Source organism: Medicago sativa, chromosome 8, assembly GCF_051527215.1.
Source record: "Medicago sativa cultivar Bolivia chromosome 8, Bolivia_mono, whole genome shotgun sequence".
Classification (NCBI taxonomy): Eukaryota; Viridiplantae; Streptophyta; class Magnoliopsida; order Fabales; family Fabaceae; genus Medicago; species Medicago sativa.
The window spans coordinates 33589667-33613899 of record NC_140756.1 but is presented as its reverse complement, the minus strand read 5'-3'; the positions used below and the strand labels follow the sequence as shown (position 1 = coordinate 33613899).

Here is a 24233-nt window from a genome sequence, read left to right as displayed (position 1 = left end):
TATAACATAGCAACTCCCAGCATAAGCTATGCCGACCAGAAGCTAAAACATAGTGAGAGATACATCTCACAATATCAACTCCAACTACAACAGCAAGTGCAAGAAAACAGCTATATAAAGTGACCATTATAATGTGAAAGTGCTAGCATCCCATTGCCACCTAGAAAAAACCTCATCCAGAATTCTAGAATTGAATTAATTATAACCGTTAATAAATATTAGTACTACTATTGAAAAAACATAAAACGTGAATCATAGTCAAGTTTAGAATTCCATGTTTTTCCCATTTGGTCAATTATTAATGGACGGTAAGTGGTCATAGGACTGTGCTTATGATAACTAGGACAACGTATTTTTCATTTCCTATGAAAATGAGTTAATGGTTTCTATTAGATGGGTATGTTTATTTATAAATACATACTATCACATAATCTCTTCATGTTTCCTCATACAAAGCACAAATACACTTTGCTCATTTTTTATTTCCAGTTTCACTATTTAAAAGGTTGATAATCAAAATTAATCTATGTGTTGACACACAATGAGTTTTCACGTAATCGAAGAATTCTTTTCATGATTCAAGAATTAATAGTCAGGTACACATTTATAATATTATTCGATTTAATATAATTTAGACGTAAAATAGATCTATGTGTTATGAACATAATTTTTCCTTCACATAAAAAAATCACCAAATTCAAATACCATTTTTGTCTAATTCATCTTCAAATAACACACATTGTGTTCTTTACTTTTTAGAACAAAAGGAGTGGTTTTCTATTTTTCAGCATTAAAAATTTGTGGCTTCAATGAAAAGGTCTCCATCATCTTCAAGTTCAGCATCTTCATCTCTTGTTGAATTTGAGAATCCAATTGAATCAAAAAAGAAAAGGGCTGCTAAGAATCCAAAAAAGAATATCAATCCCAAATCACAAAATTTCAAGAAGAACCAATCAAATGGTGGCAGCAAAAGAAGCTCCATTTATAGAGGAGTTACAAGGTTTGAAATTTAATCACTTTTTTTTTATTACCCTTTTGAATTTTGATGATGGGTTTTTAGTTTCATTTGCATGTCACTTATTTTTGTTTGATCAAATTAGACATAGATGGACGGGAAGATTTGAAGCTCACCTATGGGATAAGGGTTCTTGGAACAACATTCAGAAAAAAAAGGGAAAACAAGGTAATTTTACTAAATTTTTTAGTGTTTGATTTTTTGGTGAATTTTTAATATCTGTTTTTTATTGGTTAATTATTTAGAATTTGGCTATGGAAAATGTGATTAAATTAGGCCATGAAAACCCAATATAAAAAAAATAGAGAAGAAGGATGGAGAAAAAAAAATCAACGATATCTATTATTGTTTGTTTATTATTTTTAATTTTAACTTTTTTTATTTTAATTATTTTAATAGTGATTACTATCAATTTATAAGTTTTTGACCTTGTTTTATTCTTTGCAATCTCCGTGTGTCATTGCAACGTTCACATACACTTGCGGACGGTGTAGTTTATTTGGGTAAGTTCTCTTTGTCATGCATTTTGATCTCACACAATCTTAGTCAACTTTTTCAATTTTATAATTTATTAACGTTAATAAATTATTATTGATTTTAGAAATATTCTTACCATGATGTGGTCACACTTCACTTAGACCCAATTATCTTAGGAATATTTTAATCAAATTTCTTTTAATGTTGTTGTAGGTGCTTATGATACTGAAGAAGCAGCAGCTCATACTTATGATCTTGCAGCACTTAAGTATTGGGGGAAAGATGCAACTTTGAATTTTCCGGTATATTTATTAATTTTCCTATTCATAATGTTAGACTAAAAATCTAAATTGGTCAATCAAAGATAAACAAAATCTTAATTTGTTTTGGCAAAATAAGAAGCATGAACTTGGTCTCAAACTATCAAATTTCAAGTCAAATTAGTCATTATTTAAAAAGATTTTCAAAGTTATTCTAGCCATCATTAAGTCATATCTTGACTGATATTTGAAAATTTCAAAAATATCACTTTTAGTTTTTGAAGAACTGAAATAATTAAATTTAATATCTTAACATTTTGAATAAAATGATATTGTATATTATTCCATCAATTAATTTTTAAAATTGTGGTTTTCAATTATGTGCAGATAGAAACTTATGCAAAAGAGTATGAGGAAATGGAGAAGTCCTCAAAAGAAGAGTATTTGGCCTCTTTGAGGCGCCAAAGCAGTGGTTTTTCTAGAGGCATTTCTAAGTACCGTGGGGTTGCTAGGTTAGATATATATATACATTCAAATTTATGCATATTATTTCATTTAAAAAAAGTTAAAATGAAAATTATTCTTTTCATTTGTTTGTTAGTGTTGATGCATCAATGTCAATGTCATGTAAGAATTTACCATACATGTGTGATTACAGATTTCACATCATAAACTGCACAAAACAATTTCAACCGTTCAAATTGGGTGCTTATCAATTTTTATACAAGAGTTTCATTGCTTTAATGATACGTGCATGCATAGTATGGTTGCTGTCATTATTTTTTAGTTTTTTTGGTCAAGTGCTGTCATTATTTTTACTTGACAATTAAATTATATTGTAATGTACAAAATTTCTTAATGAAATTATTAAAAATATGCTATTAATTATTATATATATATATATATATACTAATCTTACATTTTGAATAGGCATCACCATAATGGTCGGTGGGAAGCTCGTATTGGAAGAGTTTGTGGTAACAAGTACCTCTACTTGGGCACATACAGTAAGATTAATTTGTTACTTGTATATTTTTTTTTATCAAATTTGTTTCAAACTTTAGGATTCTAGGAGAGAGATATTATTATACAGCTAAACTAAGTACACCCTCCGATCACAAATATAAGTAAAAATCTATGTTTTGTATTCATTCAATAAATGATGTATGTTGTCTTTATTGTAGACAATATACATTATTTATTGAATGAATTTAAAATATGAATTTTTGTTTATATTTGTGACCGGAGGTGTAATTAAAAGGAAAATATAAAGAAGTGTAATTTCCCTTTCTTTCCCCAATTTCTCTTTCTAATTATACAATTGCAGACTATGCTTATTAAAGATGTCACGTGCCACCCTTAAGAAAGAAGATGTCACGTGGCATGTGACAATCCATAAGTAGGAAAAGTACAATGTGTCCTCTGCAAAGTACTAATTTCCCATTTGTGTCTCATGAAGGCAAAGAGAATTTAAATTCATAAATTTGCCCCACCTACATTTTGTTTGTGTCCCATGAAGGCAATGTAAGTGTCAACATATACATGAATGGAGTCAAAATTTTGTGAATTCACGCAGTTGAATGTTGAATTAATATGGACACGGTTCAATTTTTTTTTTAATATTTTAATTTAAAATACCGAGATTGAAATTTGGAGGTCTTGTCTTGATCCAACGACCATTGATGTATCGACTACATCTGTGGTTAGATATATGTGTAGTGTAGTTATTTTTTTTCAATTTCCTTAGACCCGGTTTGAATTGAGCTTATTTTGAGCTTATGCAAATAAATAAGTTTTTATCTTAATTCATAAGTTCTCATTAACGAAAATTGTACTTTCATAAACAGTTTTTTCATAAAGTACATTAATAGGACTATAAATAATACATAATGGCATAATTATTTGCATAAGTTCTAAAATAAACTAATCCAAACACGGCCTTACTCTTTAATTTTTTTTTAAAAAATTAATAGTAACATATTTTGAATGACTAATCTTATGAGATAAATCTGTGGCTTGTTTTTGAAGAAACTCAAGAGGAGGCAGCAATGGCATATGATATGGCAGCAATAGAGTATAGAGGAATGAATGCAGTGACAAATTTTGACATAAGCAACTATGTGGACAAATTGAAGAAGAAAAATGAAGAAACAAAACAAACAGAACTACAAACAACAAAAGAAATTGTTCCATATTCATCTGATTCTGAAGAAGCATTAGAAGAACAAACACCGACAATGATACCATTACCACCACAAGAAAATCTACTACAAATTGTACCTTCTCAGCCACAAGTTCAACAACATGTTCCTCCAACTGATCAAGAGCACGCATTAGTTAATGTTATGGATCATTATTTTGACCAAGACCTACCATGGAGCTTTGTGTGTAATGGGTTGTTAGAGTTTCAAGACACAAACATGGCTTTAAGCAAAGCTGATCAAGATTTAATTGATATATTTGATGGCTCAGGCTTTGTGGAAGACATTGGTTTGATGTTCAACATAGAAGAACCTTGTAGTGGTGAAAGTGATTGTGGAGGATTGTTAAATGGAGATGCTGGAAACATGCTTGTTGATGAGGATGATATCAAGAAGGAAATATTATCCTTAGAATCTTGTTGACCACCATCTTCAATAACTAAGTTTCTAACTATTCTATTTTATTTTGGTGTGTTTGATCATAAGGTTTTGTTGGATGAAGCTATAAGGAAAAGAATGATGTGAAGACTAATTGGTTTGTTTAGAAATTGTTGGTTGGGATGTGAAGATTGGATGAATTGTGAAGTGTGACAATTGGTTTTAGATTTTTATTACATGTCTTTTCATTTTAGTAGACACCAAAAAGAAGCATAAACCAAATTTAAGCTTCTTTTTGACAAACTAATTTGTTCTTTTGTTTTGTTTTTCTCCATTGGGTAAGGAGATGGAGAAATGGAACAATAAGACATAACCATTGTAGTTGTTCTTGAGTAATAATGCAATAGACATCTTAGAAGGAGTAAGAATAAATTTTGACATGATTAATTGTAGTATTTGTTTTTTGGGTCTTACCCTTTGAATTCTGAGAAGAGAGACTAGACTGTTTTGCTAGGAGTGAAATGTACCATACCAACTTTGCTAGGTATGTGCAGTAAAAGAAGTTCTAAGTCTATTAATTACTACTACTTATGCAGAGTTTTTTTTCTTCTTTTCTTTCTGTCCTATGAAAAAAAGAAGTTATTGGCCAACCTTCATGTTCGCTGGAACAAAAAAGAAAAAAAAAATGACAACTTCAATAAAACCAAACCACCATGCATGAAAACCCCAACCATATGTTTAGTATTTTGAAGCAACAAATTGGAATCCATTTTAAAAATTAAATTTGTCTTGTATAACTTAAGGTGTTGGCCTGAAATATGGCTCAAGCACAGCCATTTGTTGATAAAAAAAACTCCCTCTGTAATGTTACTCCAGCTTACACACATACAATAAACAAAATCTACATTGACAGGAGCATCATAGGTCATGAAACAGGAAGGACACCACGTTCCCCTCCCTTGATGTATGCATTCAGAAAAACCACCAAATTTATACAATCCAAATGCACGCTTCTAAGACTATTAGTGCCGTCCGGGACTCTGGATGCACATTTCCAGAAATATCGGAAGTTTTCGTAGGGAATGAGGGGAAAAGCAGCGCCCAACATGAATACAGGATTGATTGTTTTGTCTACTGGAAAATGCTAAATGCATTTGGAAGACCAACCAAGTTTCTGGGTATATCAGGAGGCAGAAAGTCATACAGAAGAAAAAATTGCATGAAGCATACTTTAACCATTCAAAGCTCATCTTACACCAGAATTTTGGAAAAATTTGTTCCTACTTATCTATCATTTTCAAATTTTAAAGTTATATTAACTATTTTTTTTATCAAATATACTCTTAGCTTATCAATTAATTTACACTTACATTAATGAAGAGTGAAAGTAAATGGGTGAGTAAGAATATATTTTGAAATTTGATAAGTAATCAAAGCTATTTCTTAGTTTGTGTAAAACAACCTTAAAAGATATATAGAAACAGAGTACAGAGTAAAGTATTGATTGCCAAAAGAATGTTTCAAATGCTAAACAAAGCCACATAAAGAGGAATGTTTCAACTGCTGGACAAAGACACAATAAACCATCAAAAGATATATGAAACAAAACGTTGGAAAGAGTATACAGATTCAAAGAATTAAAATCCAAAAATTGGAAAGTGAATCACCAAATTCACCACAAGTGCACAGGGAGCCACAGTATTAAGATTAAGTTAAACTAAACATACCAAAAATTACATTATAAAGAGTAAGCAAAGACATACAGTATCTTAAACTTCAACAGATTACACTATCTTTTGCCTAAACCAGACATTCTAATGAGATTTTGACAATTGACAACTAGTAAATAAAAGGAACAAACTTGTACTTAACTTTGCTTGCATATTCGGTGTATATCTGGCCAAAAGTTTCGACCATTAAAGCCTCCTCCATAGCTGCTTTCTGCTTATAATACAACAAACAAACCGCTACAATGAATAGCAGACTCAAGGGTGCTCGAAGCGCAACACAATATGTTACAAACAACAGCGTTGTTGAAGAATAAATCGGATGGCGCAACAAGCGATAAGGTCCAAATTGCACAACAGAAGTTGGAACCACTACTTTTTCTGAATACTTAGCAAGATACAATGTGGAATTATAATGAAGCAGTAGAGTTGGAATAATCAAAGCCCAGATTCCAAGATTGCTCCATCCACCTGGTGCGAGGTTAAGCTTCGGCCCTTCAAATGCTGCAAGCCAATGGCCAATCATGATTCCTGCACTGAACAAAAGGCGAGACCACATGGGCAAGTTCACATCCCATTTTGGGTCATGACGGCGAGCATAATAATCTCCATATAACCGGTTCCGGACACTAACGTTGAAGAAAAAGAAGTAATGATATACAAAAAAGAAAACCAAAGGCCAGCCTTCAAGGTAGCCATTGAAATAAGCTGGTGGAACAAGGGTGAGCCATGTAAAAGTTGATGTAACGATCACCAATTGCTCAAATATGTTTGCCTGACCAAGCATGTGTTTCCAAAAGCAGTATAACCCATAAACTGCAAGCATTATAGCCACCAACCATGGCCAGTAAATCCAAGTCCAGCTAACATACATCCAGAAAAAAGGATTTAAGAGCATATTAATAGTGCATTTCGTGGCTGTAGTTATGACGGATATTATCCCCGTCAACTTCACAACATCAATTGGAGTCAACTGCAGAGCAATATCTTTTATCGAATCAAATGATATATTTTTGAAGTACTTTAGAACTGGATTACTAGAATCAAAAGATATATTTTTGAAGTACTTTAGAACTGGATTACTAGAATCTATGCTGGCTTCATTGGAAATTGAGCATTTGGGAAGAGGTAACAAATCAGCCCTTTTTGTTGTTTGTTTAAGTAACGAGGAAAAATGGTTTCCATAGCTGTGATTCAATTGAAAACTAACACGCTTAGGTCTTGGGTGGAGTTGATTACTGTTATTAACTACACCAGCATGAAATTGTTTGTTGAAAGGTCTCAGAGAGACGTTGTTGCTCACAATAGAGAAACCAAAAGGTACAGTTTTGGAGTGTGAAAGAACTTTTACTGCTTCCATCACTGTTTGAGACAATTACATAAAACTTTGCCACTGGCCGCAGGTAAATCACAAAGCCAAAGATGCACCAAGTGATATTAGGCTCATATCCTTCCACACATTGAGTTACTTGTTAATCATAATCGATAGATCCAACCCACGGGAGAACCAATGCAATCGTACATGTATAATTTTCGTTGTTCCCCTTTCTGCAGGTTAGCCAACAACAACCGTAATAACATCAAAATCCAATATCATTCAATCTCTAAACATCATTATTAATAGGCACGACACAAATAAACGAACAACCACAAAACAAATTTCATAACATAAAATGAAAAATGACTACTCAGTTTCAAGTTTCCACATCCTAAGATAAACAAAACAAGGTACTAACCAATCTATATTCTAATTCATGTAGCACCGACACTTCAAATGGAAGACGTATTCTGTGTCTGACACGTGTTGGGTTAATATACTTGTTATCATTACATTCAGTCACTTCCATTTTCTTAAATTATTGACAGTGTCTACGTATCAATGTCGTGTCAGAGCTTCATAGATTATGATTAAAAAAAATTACAAAACCAATTATCATCAACTTAACAGAATTAAAAGGGTATGATAAACTCAAAATGAAAATATCACAAATCCTAAATACTCTTTTCGCATACTCCAACAACAGCAACAAAAAGAAAAAGTAGAGCGTGTAACCAAGTTAGACAAAAAAACAAACACATGGTGTGCAGATACAAAAGAAGGTGCAAATGAAAATGGAAGAAAGGAAAATGAAATGAAGAAGATAGCATAGGAAAGGTACCAGTTAATGAATGAAAAATAGAAGATGTGTTTGGAGCGAGAATTGAAGCTTTGAAGTTGAACAGAGACAATTGTTGTCTGTCTCCTGTAATGTTATGTTATCTCTCAACTGGACCAACAACGTCACCCCCTTTTGACGGTAACACACCAAAATTTGTACTCCCTCCGGTCTCAAATATAAGAAAATATTCATTAATTATTCAATGAATCTAAAAAAGGAATATTTTCTTATATTTGAGACCGGAGGGAGTATATATATATGTGCTAGATAATAATTTGTTTTTTTTTTTGAAGGAAGATAATAATTTGTTGTCATATTTAAGGTAATTAAAATCGGACCGAATATTAAACCGCTGTAGATATGGGTTTGGGGTCTGGGTTGAACCGGTACTAATGAAATGATATATTTTAATCAACTTTATTTTTATTTTTTTAAGGATTTAATCAACTTTAATATTTTATACTAGAAAACATAAAAAACAATTATACTAGAAAAATATCATATTTATAATTTTGTAATAATTAATTGAAACGTTACATTTTGTTATGGAACGGTCACATTGAATTGTAATATTACTCTACTTTAAGTTTCAAAGCTACCCTTTCACTCGATCCCAACTAAAATTCACACACCCACCACATTAAATCAACTTTAGACACACATACAATCTCTCTCTCTTTAGAGCACCAAAATTCTTAAGACCGGCCTTGCCTATGAGTTTTTTTATTAATTTTTTTGTTGAATCATTGATTGAGTTATGCCTTATGAACAAAGGAATTAAAATTTCATAACAAAATAAAAATTGTCGCATATAAGACTTGACTAGCATATATCAAAACTATGACATCCACTTAGGAGAAGGATGATCTCATTTATTTTATTTTTTTCATTCTTTCTTTTCGTTTTTCTGTTTCTTATCCCGAGAAAATTGTATCGCTATTGATTAATTTTCATTTTGTTTTCTCAATAGTTAGAGATTGTTAGTCTTTGAAAGAACTTATATCAACTCAACTTTTTTCCCCATCACATTCCAACCAAATATATCATTGACCTTGATGAATCAACTTTCAACTAAGTGCACTATTAGTGTCAAGAATTTGAATTTAAAGGCTGATCTAGTGTGATTTTTGTAATATGAAAGATCTAAATGAACATGGATTAAGAGGTCTATTTATTTATTATATATATTGTACTATCTTTCTTTCAAAAGAGTAATATTACATAACTGGATTCAAATACAGCATATATAAACAAACTATTCTTATTTGAATTTAATCTTTAACATGACAATACAAACAGAAAAACCATTAGTAAATAAACATTCCTAGTTAATATTCAGTAATGAACACAAACATGTAAATGTTGCATTCACTATCTCTCTTTCATGAGAGTATATTACATAACTTTGATACAAACACACTATAGTTAGCATAAGCACAAGGATCCCATAGAAAACCAACTGTCTAACATATCAATAAGTTGATCTAAGATCATCATCAAGATCATCAGGACATGCCGTATCAATTCGCCAAGATTTAGGTCGAGTATATATAATTGAGTGCTACCAAGATTATCACTTCTCAGTCAATTTCTAGTTTCATAGCAGGACATGTAGCATTGTTAAAGTCTCTGAAGCGTAAACCATCATATGCAGAAGTGGCTATTCTATAGCCATCCACAGCCAAGGCATTACAACTGTCAGAGCAAGGCAAGGAATTTGTTAACTCACCAGTGCCAGCTTCCCATACCTTTACATGAGAGTCGCGACTTCCACAAGTAACTATTTTGTATGGATCCATGTACAGTTTAGTTACAGAATACTTATGCCCCTCCAACTCGGCTAAAGGTTCTGGTTTTAACAATCCGTGATTTCTCCTAATATCCCATAGCAATGCTCTGTAGCATTAATGTGTAGGTTAGTGTTCTTCATACAAATCAGAAACTATTTTTTTTTATTTTTTTTTCTGTTAGGTTTTTATTTTGACAAGTGTTTCTATTGGGTAATAATTTTAAAAATAATTTTTTATTTCATTTTAAAAAGTACTTATAATTACAATTATTTTTCAGAATCTACGTTTAAGTTGTTTCTCATTATAATCATTTTTTTTTCAATTTTGAATTTTTAAAAAAGCATTGACAAATCCCTTAGAAACTTTCTAGAGAAGACATTTTTCAAATAAAAGTGAATTCTTCATGAAAAAAAAAAATGATACAAACAGGCCTTAAATTATAACATTATTTTGCCAAGATTCAACCTTTTTCTTTACACAATAAATAGAAATAATGGGCCAAAAACAATTCACTCATTTAGCAATATTAAGTTAATAACTACGTTTCTTCTCTCAAGATCATACCTGTCATCATAACCACCTGTACATAGTAAATACTTGGAAGGGACAGCAGCAAATGAACGTATCTTAGTTCGATGCACGGCACCTGTGACAACATTCTGCATTGTCCTTAAATCAACTGCAATGACAGACGAACCAGCAGCTACGTAACATAGTGACTCATGGCATTTCATATCTATAGGTTTACCAGGAACAGAAGTCATTCCCACACAACAGGACGAGCCAAGATCAGATGATGTAGCACTAGCCGTATCCCAAACCATCACCTATTGGAACCCCCAAAATTGTAAAATAGGCTGGGTTTCGAGAAAAATATTAGGACTTAAATGTTCATTGACTGTAAAAAAAATCTACACTATCAGAGAACCATATGGTGAAACAAAACACACAAAATTCAAAAACCATCCATTATGGGTCAGAAAACCTATCCTTAATAACTACAATGATGTGACGCTTGTCATTAACTGCTACCTACCTATCAAAAAAGCCTTCCTACGATCTCTACCGGACAATTATCTGCCCCCTTTGGCCCCAACCAATCCACTATATGGAAATGATTTTCTATTTCACTCTCACCAGTCATCTAGTGTCTCCTGTCCCTCTTCTGTTATGCCCCCTTCCAATGGGTTTCTCTCCTTCCGATTCCCATCTTAGCCTTGGCACTCCTCTTCTTTATTTGTCACCTCCCAATTTAAGGGCCAAATAAGCCCAACAATGGGTTGTGGTTGCCCAATAGATAACTGAAGCATTGGGGAAAGCAATACATATAAACGATCCATGGCATACTCTAGTACTAGTTTAGCTTCCACTAGGAATACGATTAAAGTTATTTAAGACAAACATCAAAGACTTTTCGTTTTGACAGCACCTATAATTAGAAATGATTTGTTGATATATATACTCCACAAATTTATGAAACAATGAAAGGAAGTTAGATAATTGACAGAGTAAATGAAAAATCAGAAATCAACTACATAGACAAGTAGATTAAAATGGCAAAACATAAAAGACAAGAATACAAGGAGAACCTTAGAATCTCTAGAGATGGTCACCAACATCGAAGAATTATGCCTGAAAAATTAGGAGATGAAGGATCTGTCATTATAGTTGACGGAGGTGACTAGTATAGATATTTTACTTCAATTAACAAAATGTGAGTTATAGTGGGTGAACACTTGACACATACCAAACACGCAAAACCTCACATATATTTACACATTCTATATAGTTGCTATTCAAAACACCACTGGTGTATCCAAATTACTAACTATTTTCTTTGCAGTGCTGATAAGTTATACTGATTTACGAATCATGGTATTCAACCAGCTCATTATCTATACTACTAAGGCATAGCAAACTTGGCAACTAAGCACCCTATCCCACTCAATAATTACCATATATTCATACGACAATCATTATTACAATAGTAGTCTTTTTCCCTTATCACTCCTACTCGGTTCTCTATCACTGCTACTACAGCAGATTCCATCGCCTATTGGTTACACTTTAAGTCTTACAATTTTTGACCTCAGGACACAAATATGTCGCCATTTACAACTCGGATCTTTTTCCAATTAAGTGAGAAGCAAATCGCACATTCATTTCATAAAGATTGGCAAAGTTTTATAATGACTGTTGGCAAATGCATTACTGTTAATCAAAAAATTAATGTTGGCTTTAGCATGCAAGAATGAAAGTTTAATCAGGTGCATATCTACACCTGCCTAATTTTCTAGCAGAACATACAAGTGAAAATCAGAAAAAACCTGAGCATTCAATTTTAACCAATCATGCATCTCGAAATTATCGTGTATCTGTATGAGAATTTTTATATGATATATTGATATCCCTCAATTCCCTACGATAATTAAAATATTAGTTAAATCGTACGTTAAAATGTTCGGGTGTATAGCATGACCACCAGCTCAAACCTTAACTAGTCAAATGAAAACCAAATCAGAAAAAAAACATTGCAATTTGTTAACCCTATTTCTACCCATTGTTTCATCAATAGTTATCCTTATACAAATTGGTGAAAGGAAAGATATTGAATACGTCATCAAATGAACTTACCCGGAAACTGACATCAATTCTACAGGTTTTTCATGCCCGTGGAGTGTAGCCTTCAAATAACGATCCTCTTCTTCACTACTGGACCTAAGGGACCATAGTCGAACAGTACCATCTTGCCCTCCACTTGCCAATATACTACTGCTATCCTCTCCCAATAATTCATTTGATAGTGATGACACCGGACCATTGTGACCTTTAAAGCATTGCAGGCAATAACCCTTGAAGGCAAGGATGAAGGAACACTCGACATAAATTAGAGACATAACATAAAACAATAACTTGAACCAATATTGTGATGCGCCTTGCATAAGTGTGTCCAAAAAGGAAAAAAATGTCAAAGGAAAACAGAGCTTTCAAGAAGCAAGCACAAGTAACAAGACTAACTTAAAAGTGCTTTTTCTTTCCTTTCTTGGTTCTGCTTGTTTGGTAGAATTCTGAACATGCTTGAAATGAAACAAGCAATTGAAAATTGATATGTAACAAAAGTTTATTTTGTTTTCTTTTGATCCTGCAAATAAAGAGATAAACATATATCCTAATACCTAAACATCCCATTTTCACCCTTCTCTATTAAGCATTAATAAGGGAAATTATTGTCTGTCGGTGTCTATTTTCACGCAGCTCTTTCGTTACACCATTGCTATAGAAAATATGTTGGTGATACAGTGAACTTATCATCAATAGGATTATTCAATATAGACACGGATGCCTCATATGATGTTCTTTAAACTAAGCAATACCTTCCATGACATACGAATTGAGTGATCACGGCTTGAGGTAACCAACAAATTACGACTCCCTCGGGAAAACACCCTGCAGTTTGAGTATTTAATTTTAGATAAATCCAACTTACCAATAATTTCATTAATTTTTAGTTATCTATCTAGTTGGAAAAGATATTTGATTTATCAAACTAAAAACAATAGACAATAATTCCAAGAATGTTGGCAGTGGTACAATCCAGCAAGCAGCCCAAGAGTAAGCTTTGTGTTATTAATGTTTAGCTACAGGATTACAAAATAAATGTAGTTTCTAATTATTGGGAAAGACATTGTATTTCATTATGGTATTGCAAAAGTTGTGAACATAAATATCTATAATTGCAAAATAATTTTTTCTTTACACATATCTACAATTATAAGCCATTTAGTTGGAATATCATCTAACCCATAGGTTGTACTTCGGTAATCTAAGCTTTTAAGGACAGTTTTTACGAATCAAACAAATTGAGCAACTTATTACCACTAGCTGAACTTGTAAACCAATGTCATGATAATATAATGGGAAATCATCAGCACAAGGTTTGATGTGTATTTTTGAATATCAAGGCTCTGTGTAATTGGTTTGCAAGATACAGATTTGAGAATGATACATGTTCTTTTAACCATTGGCACTTTTTAAAATAGTGACACTAGGAAGAAATTAACTTAGTTTCGGAAAGTGAGGTTAAATATAATTTAAAATTAACCAGTGAATATCTGAAACTTCATATACCTCTTCAGATGATTTTATAAACCAAATGCAGTAAACTAATTAGAAATTAATCCACCAAAAAAAATAAATAAATACAACATGTGGGTTACCTTACCTCATACAAGTGATTCTGTCTGTATGATGACTCATCACATGGAAGAAATCCTTTGCTCCCATTTGATAATCATCCAAATTCATCATTTCTACAGCTGAGCCCTGATCAACAACAATCAGCAAGTAACTTATACCAGTATTCCTCTCAAAAAAGTGCTTATAGGAAAGACGAGACATGTTTGTTGCAATTCAGTTCGCCGAGCCATGTACAGTTCCCTTGCTACAGTTCCAATTCCGCTTGAGCGTGAAGAAGACGGTAATTGTTGAAGCCAACGCTCCCTACTTGCAACATTTTTCAAATTCAAATTGAATAATAGCAGTAATAATATTAACAATCACAATAAGGCAAGTTCTACGAATGTGGACCAGTATTTAAAAATCGTCCAAAATGTCAATCGCAAGGTCTGTGGAAGTAGAAGCTATCAGTCCTCTTTGTTGTAACGTGTGTGAGACAATGACCTGATCGGTGTCAGTTTCACAAAATTAAGATAAAAAGCTCAACTCATATCTGTGCATCAAAACTCAACTTATATGTGTTAAATTGACACGACAACACCAATCAGGTCATCATCTCGGTTGCGAGGACCTTTAACTTCTAACATTACCACACATCATTTATGTTTTGAGCAATTTTCCGTCGCCAGCCCACAGTTGATTGCCTATCAATGTCAGAGCCGACTCAAGGGTAAGGCTAGTAAAGCTTTAGGCCCACCAACAAAATTTACTTTTCATTAGTGTTTTATAAACAAAAAAGTGGCATAAGTAGACAAAAAGTCCCATATTTAAAAACTTGCATTAGACCTCAGATTATTGAAATATATTAGACCGGCCTTGATCAAGGTAAATACTCCACCGTAGAATTTGCTAGCAATTGCTCACAAGCACCTCGAATTTCTGAAAATACCCCCAACGGTAGTTAACTACTGTTCATTGCTGAATGGGAGTTAACTGCCGTTCAGTGCAGGAATCATCTTTGTTGTCTTTAAGCTAAGACAAGAACTACCTCTGCATTGAACGGTTTATAAAACTTGTTTGATGCCAAACGGTAATTAATTACCAATGGTAGTAGTAGTATTTTCGGAAGTTTGAGGTGTTTGTGAGCACAATGAATTTATAGAAGTGAAAGAGATCAACGGTAAGTAGCGTTGCCAAACGGAATCGGAATAAGCGAGGCGTTTAAGTGTGGTGGATGTCATTGACAGGTTGCACACATCACGGATGGTGAGGTAGCTGGTGCAGTGAGCCATGGCATCTTCATCCAGATCAGTTATCGTTGTTTCCGGACAGCGCCAGCGCCGACGAGGCGAGGAGGATGAACCGGCCATTAAACCCTAAGCCCTAAGTGCTGAAAAAAAAAACATTCTACAAATTAACATAGACAAAAATGTAGCTAATGTTCATTAACAGCAACAATAAAATCTATATTTGAAAATGGAAATGGAATAACTGAAAAGTAAGAAACAAGCGAGCATAAAGAGTAGAGAGGCAAATCTAGAGTTACCTCTTATGCAAGCGAGAGAAAGGTATGTCAGCTAGAAATGGAATAACTGAAAATCATAAATCATTCAGGAAGAGCTTTGTCACATTGAGTTCACACCAGAAAAATAAATGGAATGGGCAAAGCAACATGTAATACTACCAAAGATTGAAATTAGTAGAAAGAGGTTTTCTTGTTCTCTAAGGACAAGCTGGGTTTACCCAAATCGGATTACTTACTATGATAAATTGATGAGAATTTATATAAATTTATTAACCGATGAGAATTTAGATTTTTTTTTTGAGGGAGAGAGTTTAGATAGTAACCACTTAGGGTGCATTTGTTTCAATTTATATTCGTAGGTGAAATAAAAAGATAGAAATATTTATGTCTATGTTTGTTACAAGTTTATTACTCCATCCGTTTCAAAATGAGTGTCGTTTTAGGTGTTTACATACATATTAAGAAATGCAATGATTAAGAGAATGAAAATGGTTATTTTACCAAATTATCCTTATTAACTATTGGTTAGTTTTAAAAGTAATACTTTGGAAGTAGTGTGCAGAACATTAATTAGAGGGTACAATTGAAAAGAAAAAGTTATTATTGCATTGGAAACTGAAAGCGACACTCATTTTGAAACAATTTTTTTTGGCTAAAGCGACACTCATTTTAAAACGGAGAGAGTAAATTTTATTCCTGAGTATAAAACATTCCTGGGAATAGAAAATTTTTCCCAAAGAAAAGAGTGGGAATAAAGTTCCCATGAAGATGGGAATAATTTCATATCTAATCACCTATTATAATCCCTATTTTTATGGTTCCCGGAAATATTATAATGTTAAATAAACATCTTTTTTCTATATACTTTGGAATAAAATTCTCATCTTTATGTTCCAAGGAATGTTATTCCTAGGAATAAGTTTGGTAAACTTGAAACAAACACACGGTTAGTCATTTCTCGTAATGATGGAAAAAAGTAGGACTCCTCTTCATTTATTTGACATTCAAATAAATAAAGTATACAATTTGGAGAGAGAAAGACATATAAACTACTTTTTTCGTCCAAAATTGTAAAGAAAAATCATTTCACACTTATGAACGTTTGATCTACTAAAAAAATAACGGACATGACAACACAACTCCAGTTGTACAGTGTTTAATTTGTAAAACTATTTTTGGGACATGACAAACTTGAGGCAAGGGACAAGACAAAAACATACTCCCTCCGTCCTTTAATGTAGGCACCCATTGTCTTTTCACATTTCTTAAGAAATGTTGTCACCGTAAATAATGTGTATGTTTTGTATGTTAATATTACCAAATTGTCCTTTGTTTGTATGTGTATTAAATTTGACTTTTCATATTTTAAGACAAGTTAGTAGTATTAATTAGAGGTATGTTTAGGAAAAAATAATAAATGCATCTAATAATTTGAAAGGGGGTTTACATTTAGGGACAAAAATAAAGTCAAATGGGGGCTTAGATATAGGGATGGAGGGAGTAAATTTTTGTCCTTCAATAAACCACAACACAACTTTTTTATCCCACACACAAGTTATCTAAAATACAAAAATAGTTTTTTGTTTACCAAAAATCATATAATACCAAAAATTATTCAATACCACATAAAAGTTTGTCTTGTGATGTCTAGTACATACTAGTTAACAAATCAAACGCACACATTAAGAAAACTAAAACATAGTAGTTTATAGAATAATTTCTTGTGTTATTCTTGGAATTAGTTTCACAAAAAATGTAAAAAAAATTCATTTGTTATTAGTTATAGAGAAAATGAAAGGGAGAGCAAAATAAATACAATTTGCATTTAATTTCTCTTTTGGAAAAGATGATTATTTAAAATAACATATTTAAATATGATAAAAGTTGATATTTTTTTGCTTATAATCTAAGACAAGAGGTTTTTTTCTTTACAACTTATGGTGGATCCTAGGGGTGGCAATTGGATCCATTAAATCCATATTCATCCGATCCATCCACAACAAAATCCATCCATAATAAATTTATTTTTTAATGGATTGTATCCAATCTATCCATTTAAAAATATGGATGGATCTAGTCCATCCAATTGAGTTTAAAGATCCAATAAATCACTTTTTATTATTTATTTTTTATCCAACGGATCACTTTGATTAAAAAAATAATAAATTAAAACAAAAAAAAACAATTAAAAAATTTAAAAGCTAAATAGTGAATAGCTTATTTCTTCCCCAATTAAAAACCCAACCCTAATTTCTTCCCCCAAATTTCTTGGCAAAAGTTATGGTGCATAAGCCATAACTTATGCACCATGCATAAGTTAATCACAACCGTCAGATCAGGGACACGTGTTATAATCTTGTGCTTCAGCTCTTTCCCATTGTTTTGCATCACAATCAGTTCTCTTTCTCTTCACCATCACCACGATTCTGTTTCTTCTCCGTCAGTTTAATCGCGCCGAAATGGAGGTGGAAGTAAAGCTACGTCTTGCAAACGCCGAAGCTCATCGCCAAGTCACCACTTTCCTCTCTCCCTTCCACGTCATCACCCATCACCAACACAACCACTTCTTCGACGGCGCCGCCTCGGAACTCTCTTCTCGTCGAGCCACACTTCGTTTCCGATTCTACAACGACGACGAACGGTGCGTCTTTTCGCTTAAAGCAAAAGGGGTTCTAGTCAACGGCGTGCGTCGTGTAGAGGAAGACGAGGAAGATTTGGATCCGAAGATTGGTCGAGATTGCGTTGATGAACCGGGGAAGTTGGGTTTGGGTAAAAATGGGTTTGTGGGTTTGGGGGATTTTAGGAATGTGAGGAATGTTTATGATTGGAAAGGTTTGAAATTGGAAGTTGATGAAACTGGTTTTGATTTTGGGACTTTGTTTGAGATTGAGTGTGAGAGTTCTGTTCCTGAAGAAGCTAAACGTATTCTGGAGGAGTTCTTGAAGGAGAATAAAATTGATTATTCATACTCAATTGCTTCTAAATTCTCAATTTTTTGATCTGGGAAATTGTCATAGTGTGTCTATATTCTATGGTTTTTGAATTGGTTTCTAAGTTATGCTTTTGTAGTTGATAATATAAGAATGCATGATTTTCTGTTTGTTGTGTTGCAAGTTACTGTTATAAGAACCATGATTTTCTGATTTTGAATCAGTTACGTGTTATAATCTTTTTCTGTTCAGTAACAATTTTGTTTGTAATGGTGAATCGATGATTCAGTTCAGTAATAATCCTAGAGAACGAGATTCAGTTCAGTAATGGTTGGAGGGATTAGGGATTGATTTGAATTTGATTGGCAAAATTGATGATGGACCTGGTTTGAGAAAATGTCGAAATCAAATTGGGAATTTTTCTGAGAATTGTGATTTTGTTGCTAAGAATTCAAAGTCGGTGCCTGAATCTGATGATTTTGAAAATGTTCTGTTATGGTTAGAAAATTCCATATGTTTTTGATTTTTGATTGTCATATGCACCCTGCTGGATCAAAGAAAACCATTAAGTACATCTAATGGTTTTGGAGTACAACTCACATAAACCATTTCCACAACAAAATGGTTTTGGAGTACAACTCACAGAAACCATACCCATAGCAAAACCATTAGACAATTAGTTTGGTTTCGTGTAGAACACTATCAAAACCATTAAACCACACTTATGGTTTCAATAATAGTTTTTATTTAAAACCATTTGTCAATAATAATTTTCACTATTCTTTTATTTTATTTAGCATTTGACAATTATTTTTCTTTCACATACAAGTCTATTAAAACCATTAAAGCGCACCTCTGAGCCCTGAGGCCTGCCCTGACCCTGGTGGTTACCGGAGCCGAACCCACCTAAACTTTCTGTAACCAAAAAAAAAAAACCATTAAAGCGCAATTATATTTAGACAAAGCCAGAAATTCGTTTTACAACGTTAGAAATAAAAGAGAGATGACGAGGCTTTATAAAAAAAGTGGTTACTTATTGATTAATTCACATTAGGTTATAAGTGTGTACTATTAAGTGGTTACTTAATAATGATTTAAATGTTTATCACAATTTTTTTATTACAAAACCATTAGACAATTATTTTGGTTTCACATTGAAAACTATCAAAACCATTAAACCATACGTATGGTTTCAGTAATAATTTCAGTAATAACCATTAGACAATTATGTCTGTACTTTTGCAGTAATCAGTAATTAGAAGTTGACCTCCAGGTTTCAACCATTTGTAAAATGATCTAAATAATGTTGGTTTGTCCTGCAACAAATTCAGAGTACATTGCAGAATACAAAGGTCAGGATATTGATCAAAATTAAAATCCAGAATTCTTCTTAATGGAGAGCCAAAGAGACCAATAGTTTAATTTGCTTGCAAGTGTAAGAACCGAAAAGGAATAACATTTACGAATAATAAGGTGGATGGCCACTGCCGAATCACTTTCAACCTAGAGTTTAGGTATTCTTTTATTCCAAGTAAAATTGTTACAGAGGAAGGAAATTTAATTTGATAAAATCGTCCTTCATTCATGCTTACAGTTACATACACCTGGGGCTAAGAGGATAAAGCTATCTATTGATTGAATATTTCAAAGCTTAACAAGATAATTCCTTACTTTGATGTATAACATGGCATCACGAGTGTAGATTACATCATAGGTCTTCTCAGGATATGTTTTTTTGGAGCAATCAGCGCAATCAAATTCAACAGTGTATTTCAGACCGATAGCACGTTCAATAGCACGGGGAAATCACATTTATGGATAGGTCTACACCAACAACCTCAACATCAAAATTTTCAGCCATGTAGAAATCACCTCCGCCAACACCACAACCAACATCCAGTATTTTCTGGCCAGGCTTTCGTTCCAGCTTAGCCTAGCCATGTAGAAAGCAATTTTGGTTTTTTCTGGGGTGTAGAAAGCAATTTTGTTGGGCTAGGTGTTAATGGGCTGGACTTATGCATGGTGCATAAGTTTTGGCTTATGCATAATAACCACACCCAAATTTCTTCCCCAAATCTGAAATTCGTGCACCTATGTAGCAATTGTCAGCGTTCGTTTTCCTACTTCCTATTGATTCAAATTTCGATTCTTCCTCTCTTCCGACGATTGGATTCTTCCTCTTCAAATCTGAAATCGATTCTTCCGTGCCTTTGCAAGTCTCTATTATATTGTAATGTGATTTTCTGAGATTGGGTTTTTTGAGACTGTTGTTGTTTGTGATGTTTGTTTGATTCTTGTTTTGTTCTATGATTTACACTTGATTTATTCAGCTGGGATATAATGTTTAATCATTCTGATGTTGATTTTGAAGTGAAATTTGGGCTTAGAAAGCATAGAAAATGGATAATAATGTATTTGTCTCATATCACATGTTAATGATAAGCCATTCTGCGATATTCATTGGCCAACTTGTGAAAATGATAAGCAGTAGTTTGTTATGTGGTTGTTTAACAATCTGATAGTTAACTTGAGAATTTTTTAGGATCTGTTTGGATAAACAAATTAAAAAGCTATTGTTTAACAATCTGATAGTTAACTTGAGATTTTTTTATGTTAGCTATAAGTTGTTTTCATAAGCTCTTCTCGAAAGCTTATGGAAAATAGCTTATAGATATATCATAAGTGGTTTTCATAAGTTCTCCCAAACCCACTGTCAAGTGCTTATACTAGTAGTTAAGCTCAGAAAAATACCATGTCCTTGTAGAAATGAAGGGTATCTACTTATGCTTGTTGTATTTGAGAAGAATGATTTTAATTTATCTGCCCTACCACTAAGTAGGTCCCACCATCATTAGGCTTTGTAAATTGGTTGAGCTGAGAAAGGGACCAAAGAGGTAAAATGAGAGAAAAGAAAAATCAGATTTCTATTTCCTCTTTCTCCTCTCTCCCTCACCCACCCGTAGCTTCACAAACCCTCACCCCCCCAAATCCTTCAGTTGAAGCTAAAGGGAACAAGGATTAAGTTGTGTTTTTTTCTCCCTTTTTCTCTCCTTTAATGGGCTGGCCGAAAATCGCCAAAGTTTTACCCAAAATCCCATTTGTTCCATTTTTTGTTGAAATTAATTAAGCTCTTGCATGTGAAATTCATGGATGATTAATGTTTGGAAAATGGCTTAGGAGCTGAAGTGCAATCCTTGGGAGGAAGTAGGAGCTTTTGAAGTTCAAAGCTTGGAAAATTGAGGTGGGTTTCTTAGGATTATGAGAAAATTCATGTTGTTACCTAAGTTAAAAATTGATAAATTGAACTTTGTGTGTCGGGGCGCGCGCATGCTGCGGCCAATAGACCTACAGGAAAGAATTGACTTCACAAATTGATTGAATTACTTCATGAGCATGATAATAGTCTTGGGACACTATTGTGCAGTTATACTGATCCATATCAAAATACTTGCCACCTTATTTTACTTTTAGGGATAATCTCCTTACGTGATTGTTTTCCTTTAATCTAGTAGTTGAATGGTGTTCTATGTATCTATCAATATCATAATCATTATATGCTTATTTAACATTTTGTCGTATTACATGCATGAAGAGGTCCAAGCTTTTAAATCATTCATTTGAACTATTTTCTCTTCTGATTGTGTATGCAGTTTCAAGTTTTGTTTTTTTGTTGTTGTGGGTTTTCCCCCTTACATCTTATGTCTTTAAATTTTCAGTAACGATGGCAAAGATGTACAAGAAGAAACAAGCTGACGGACATGGACCTCCAAGAGAACATAGCAACAAGCAGAAAAATGAAATGGACATCAAGAAGATTATGGAAGACGTCCAAAACTTTAGTATTTTCTCTTCTTTTTTGTTTCATTTTGAATTTATTTTCCATTGAATCTGTTTTCTGTTTTTGATGCACTTGAAATATATGATCAATGATGTTTCTTTTTTAAAACAAATGCACTGCATTGTGATTTTGTATGTGAGATGTTTAAATGATAAGAAAATTATTTGAATATTAGATGTTTGAATGATAAGTAATTTATAATGGGTACTTATTGCAATATATCTTAGCGAACTCGCATATGATATGGAAAGAGCGCAAAAAGGTTGAAGATAGGAAGGTTGTTTCCCTTGGCGGGAAGGTGCGGTCTATTCATCGATGCTCTATTTTTTATATCGTGTTCTATTTGCAAATGGTATCGAAATGCTCGGTGCAAAAATTTCACAAATTCACTGTTTCATTTGCTCTTATTCAGCCTCTCAAGAATCAAAGATTACCTTTAAGTGTGGCACGACCAATGATGAAGAAACAAAAGCAGAGGGAGGAAAAAAATGCTCCAAGAGGTAATTGATTTCTATCATCCCCATCCTTGTTGTATTGTATAACTCTTACTTTCCTTATTATTCCTTAAATACACACCACTTGTGGCTTTTAGCGAATGACTCTACGACTGTTCGGAGGAAAGGTTGGTGGTCGCAGCAGTAAAAAACCAGTTGGAAAACACAAACCTGAGGACAGAGGTTTGAAGTTAAGTGACGGTCGATTTAGAAATGGCATACTCGACGTGAAGCATTTGTTGAAGTCAACACCCACAAGAGGTCATGACACTGGAAAAAATATGTCCAATACAGGAAAAAGAAAAGGAAGCAACTGAAAAATGTTTTAGAAAATGACATGAGTCATTTGTCAATGTGTATGATCTTTATAAATCTGGCACTATCCTTACTTTACATATAGGATTTGTTAATTTCTATTAGAGGAGTGATAAGAACACCCTCTTTTCAACACTTTTTATAACAAGAGAGAGTTGAATATTTTTTAAGTACCAATCGGTCATACCACACCGTAGTGAGAGAAACTCCAACATCTCTCTAAGTTTTCCTTCTCTTTTCCTCATTGAGGCGAGGTGGTTTTAGGTCATTTTTTGACCTAAAATCACCCCTCTGCATCTTTTTTTCCATTTCTTTCGATCTAAATAAGTGATTTTCACAAATATCAAGCGTTTTCTTTTGTGTTTTTTTTTGTGATTTCGTCGTCTGAGTGCGACCTTGTGTTGTTCGTCGTCTTGTGCGGCGTTGTTTGGTTTGGCATCTTGTTGCGATTTTCGTTGGTTCATATTGAAAGATCAGCTTCAGTCAATCATAGATTCAATCAATGATTTGGACGTCAACGTTGCAGATCCAGAAGCAAGAGTATTCTGGTGATTTAGATTTTATCATATTATTTGTAGGCATTTTGCCGTTGTATGCTATTAACTTGGGTGCTGTGAGTTTGTTCGCAGATTCATCCTTTACGTTTTTAGCGATCTTGATTCTGATGTATTCTATCGATTTGAATGAATGAATATCGTTTTGTTTTTGTCAAAAAAAAAAAAACACTTTTTATAACAAGATTACACCAAAGTTCACGTACACGAAGAACTGTGACAACAAAAAATGTGTATTACGCCACACAGAAAAAAAATAATGTGCCTAGCCCAGAATTTTTAATTGAAATTTAATATTTTCTTAAGGAAAAATAATTAATAATTTTAATTAAAAGGATTAACTCAGCTTTTATAATTCGGCACCCTCAATTTTTAAGTCTAGTTGCAATCAAGG

At 33.1% G+C, this 24233-nt stretch overlaps 2 protein-coding genes and 3 pseudogenes across 4 annotated transcripts; 3 read left to right on the top strand and 2 right to left on the bottom strand.

The window, feature by feature from the left end:
- Positions 1-438: 438 nt before the first annotated feature.
- On the top strand, positions 439-4769 carry LOC146898620 (uncharacterized). Its single transcript, XM_085739262.1, has 8 exons — positions 439-596; positions 760-1000; positions 1101-1183; positions 1510-1518; positions 1706-1794; positions 2140-2264; positions 2683-2759; positions 3781-4769. Exons 2-8 carry the CDS (start codon positions 810-812, stop codon positions 4374-4376), a joined length of 1170 nt encoding a protein of 389 aa, XP_085595388.1. The 5' UTR covers positions 439-596; positions 760-809; the 3' UTR covers positions 4377-4769.
- A 1141-nt stretch (positions 4770-5910) lies between these two features.
- On the bottom strand, positions 5911-8362 carry LOC146898619 (protein C-terminal S-isoprenylcysteine carboxyl O-methyltransferase). Its single transcript, XM_085739260.1, has 2 exons — positions 8218-8362; positions 5911-7606 (listed from the first exon to the last, which is right to left on the bottom strand). Exon 2 carries the CDS (start codon positions 7416-7418, stop codon positions 6171-6173), a length of 1248 nt encoding a protein of 415 aa, XP_085595386.1. The 5' UTR covers positions 7419-7606; positions 8218-8362; the 3' UTR covers positions 5911-6170.
- Positions 8363-9462: 1100 nt separating this feature from the next.
- Positions 9463-15852, bottom strand: LOC146898618 (uncharacterized; annotated as a pseudogene). The gene is made up of 8 exons (XR_015024155.1): positions 15730-15852; positions 15363-15573; positions 14230-14507; positions 13382-13454; positions 12642-12859; positions 11597-11639; positions 10572-10834; positions 9463-10113 (listed from the first exon to the last, which is right to left on the bottom strand). The product of XR_015024155.1 is annotated as an uncharacterized LOC146898618 (transcript).
- Positions 15853-18150: 2298 nt separating this feature from the next.
- Positions 18151-18725, top strand: LOC146898617 (triphosphate tunnel metalloenzyme 3 pseudogene; annotated as a pseudogene).
- A 3633-nt stretch (positions 18726-22358) lies between these two features.
- On the top strand, positions 22359-23342 carry LOC146898616 (uncharacterized; annotated as a pseudogene). The gene is made up of 4 exons (XR_015022276.1): positions 22359-22477; positions 22704-22774; positions 22889-22976; positions 23069-23342. The product of XR_015022276.1 is annotated as an uncharacterized LOC146898616 (transcript).
- Positions 23343-24233: the final 891 nt, after the last annotated feature.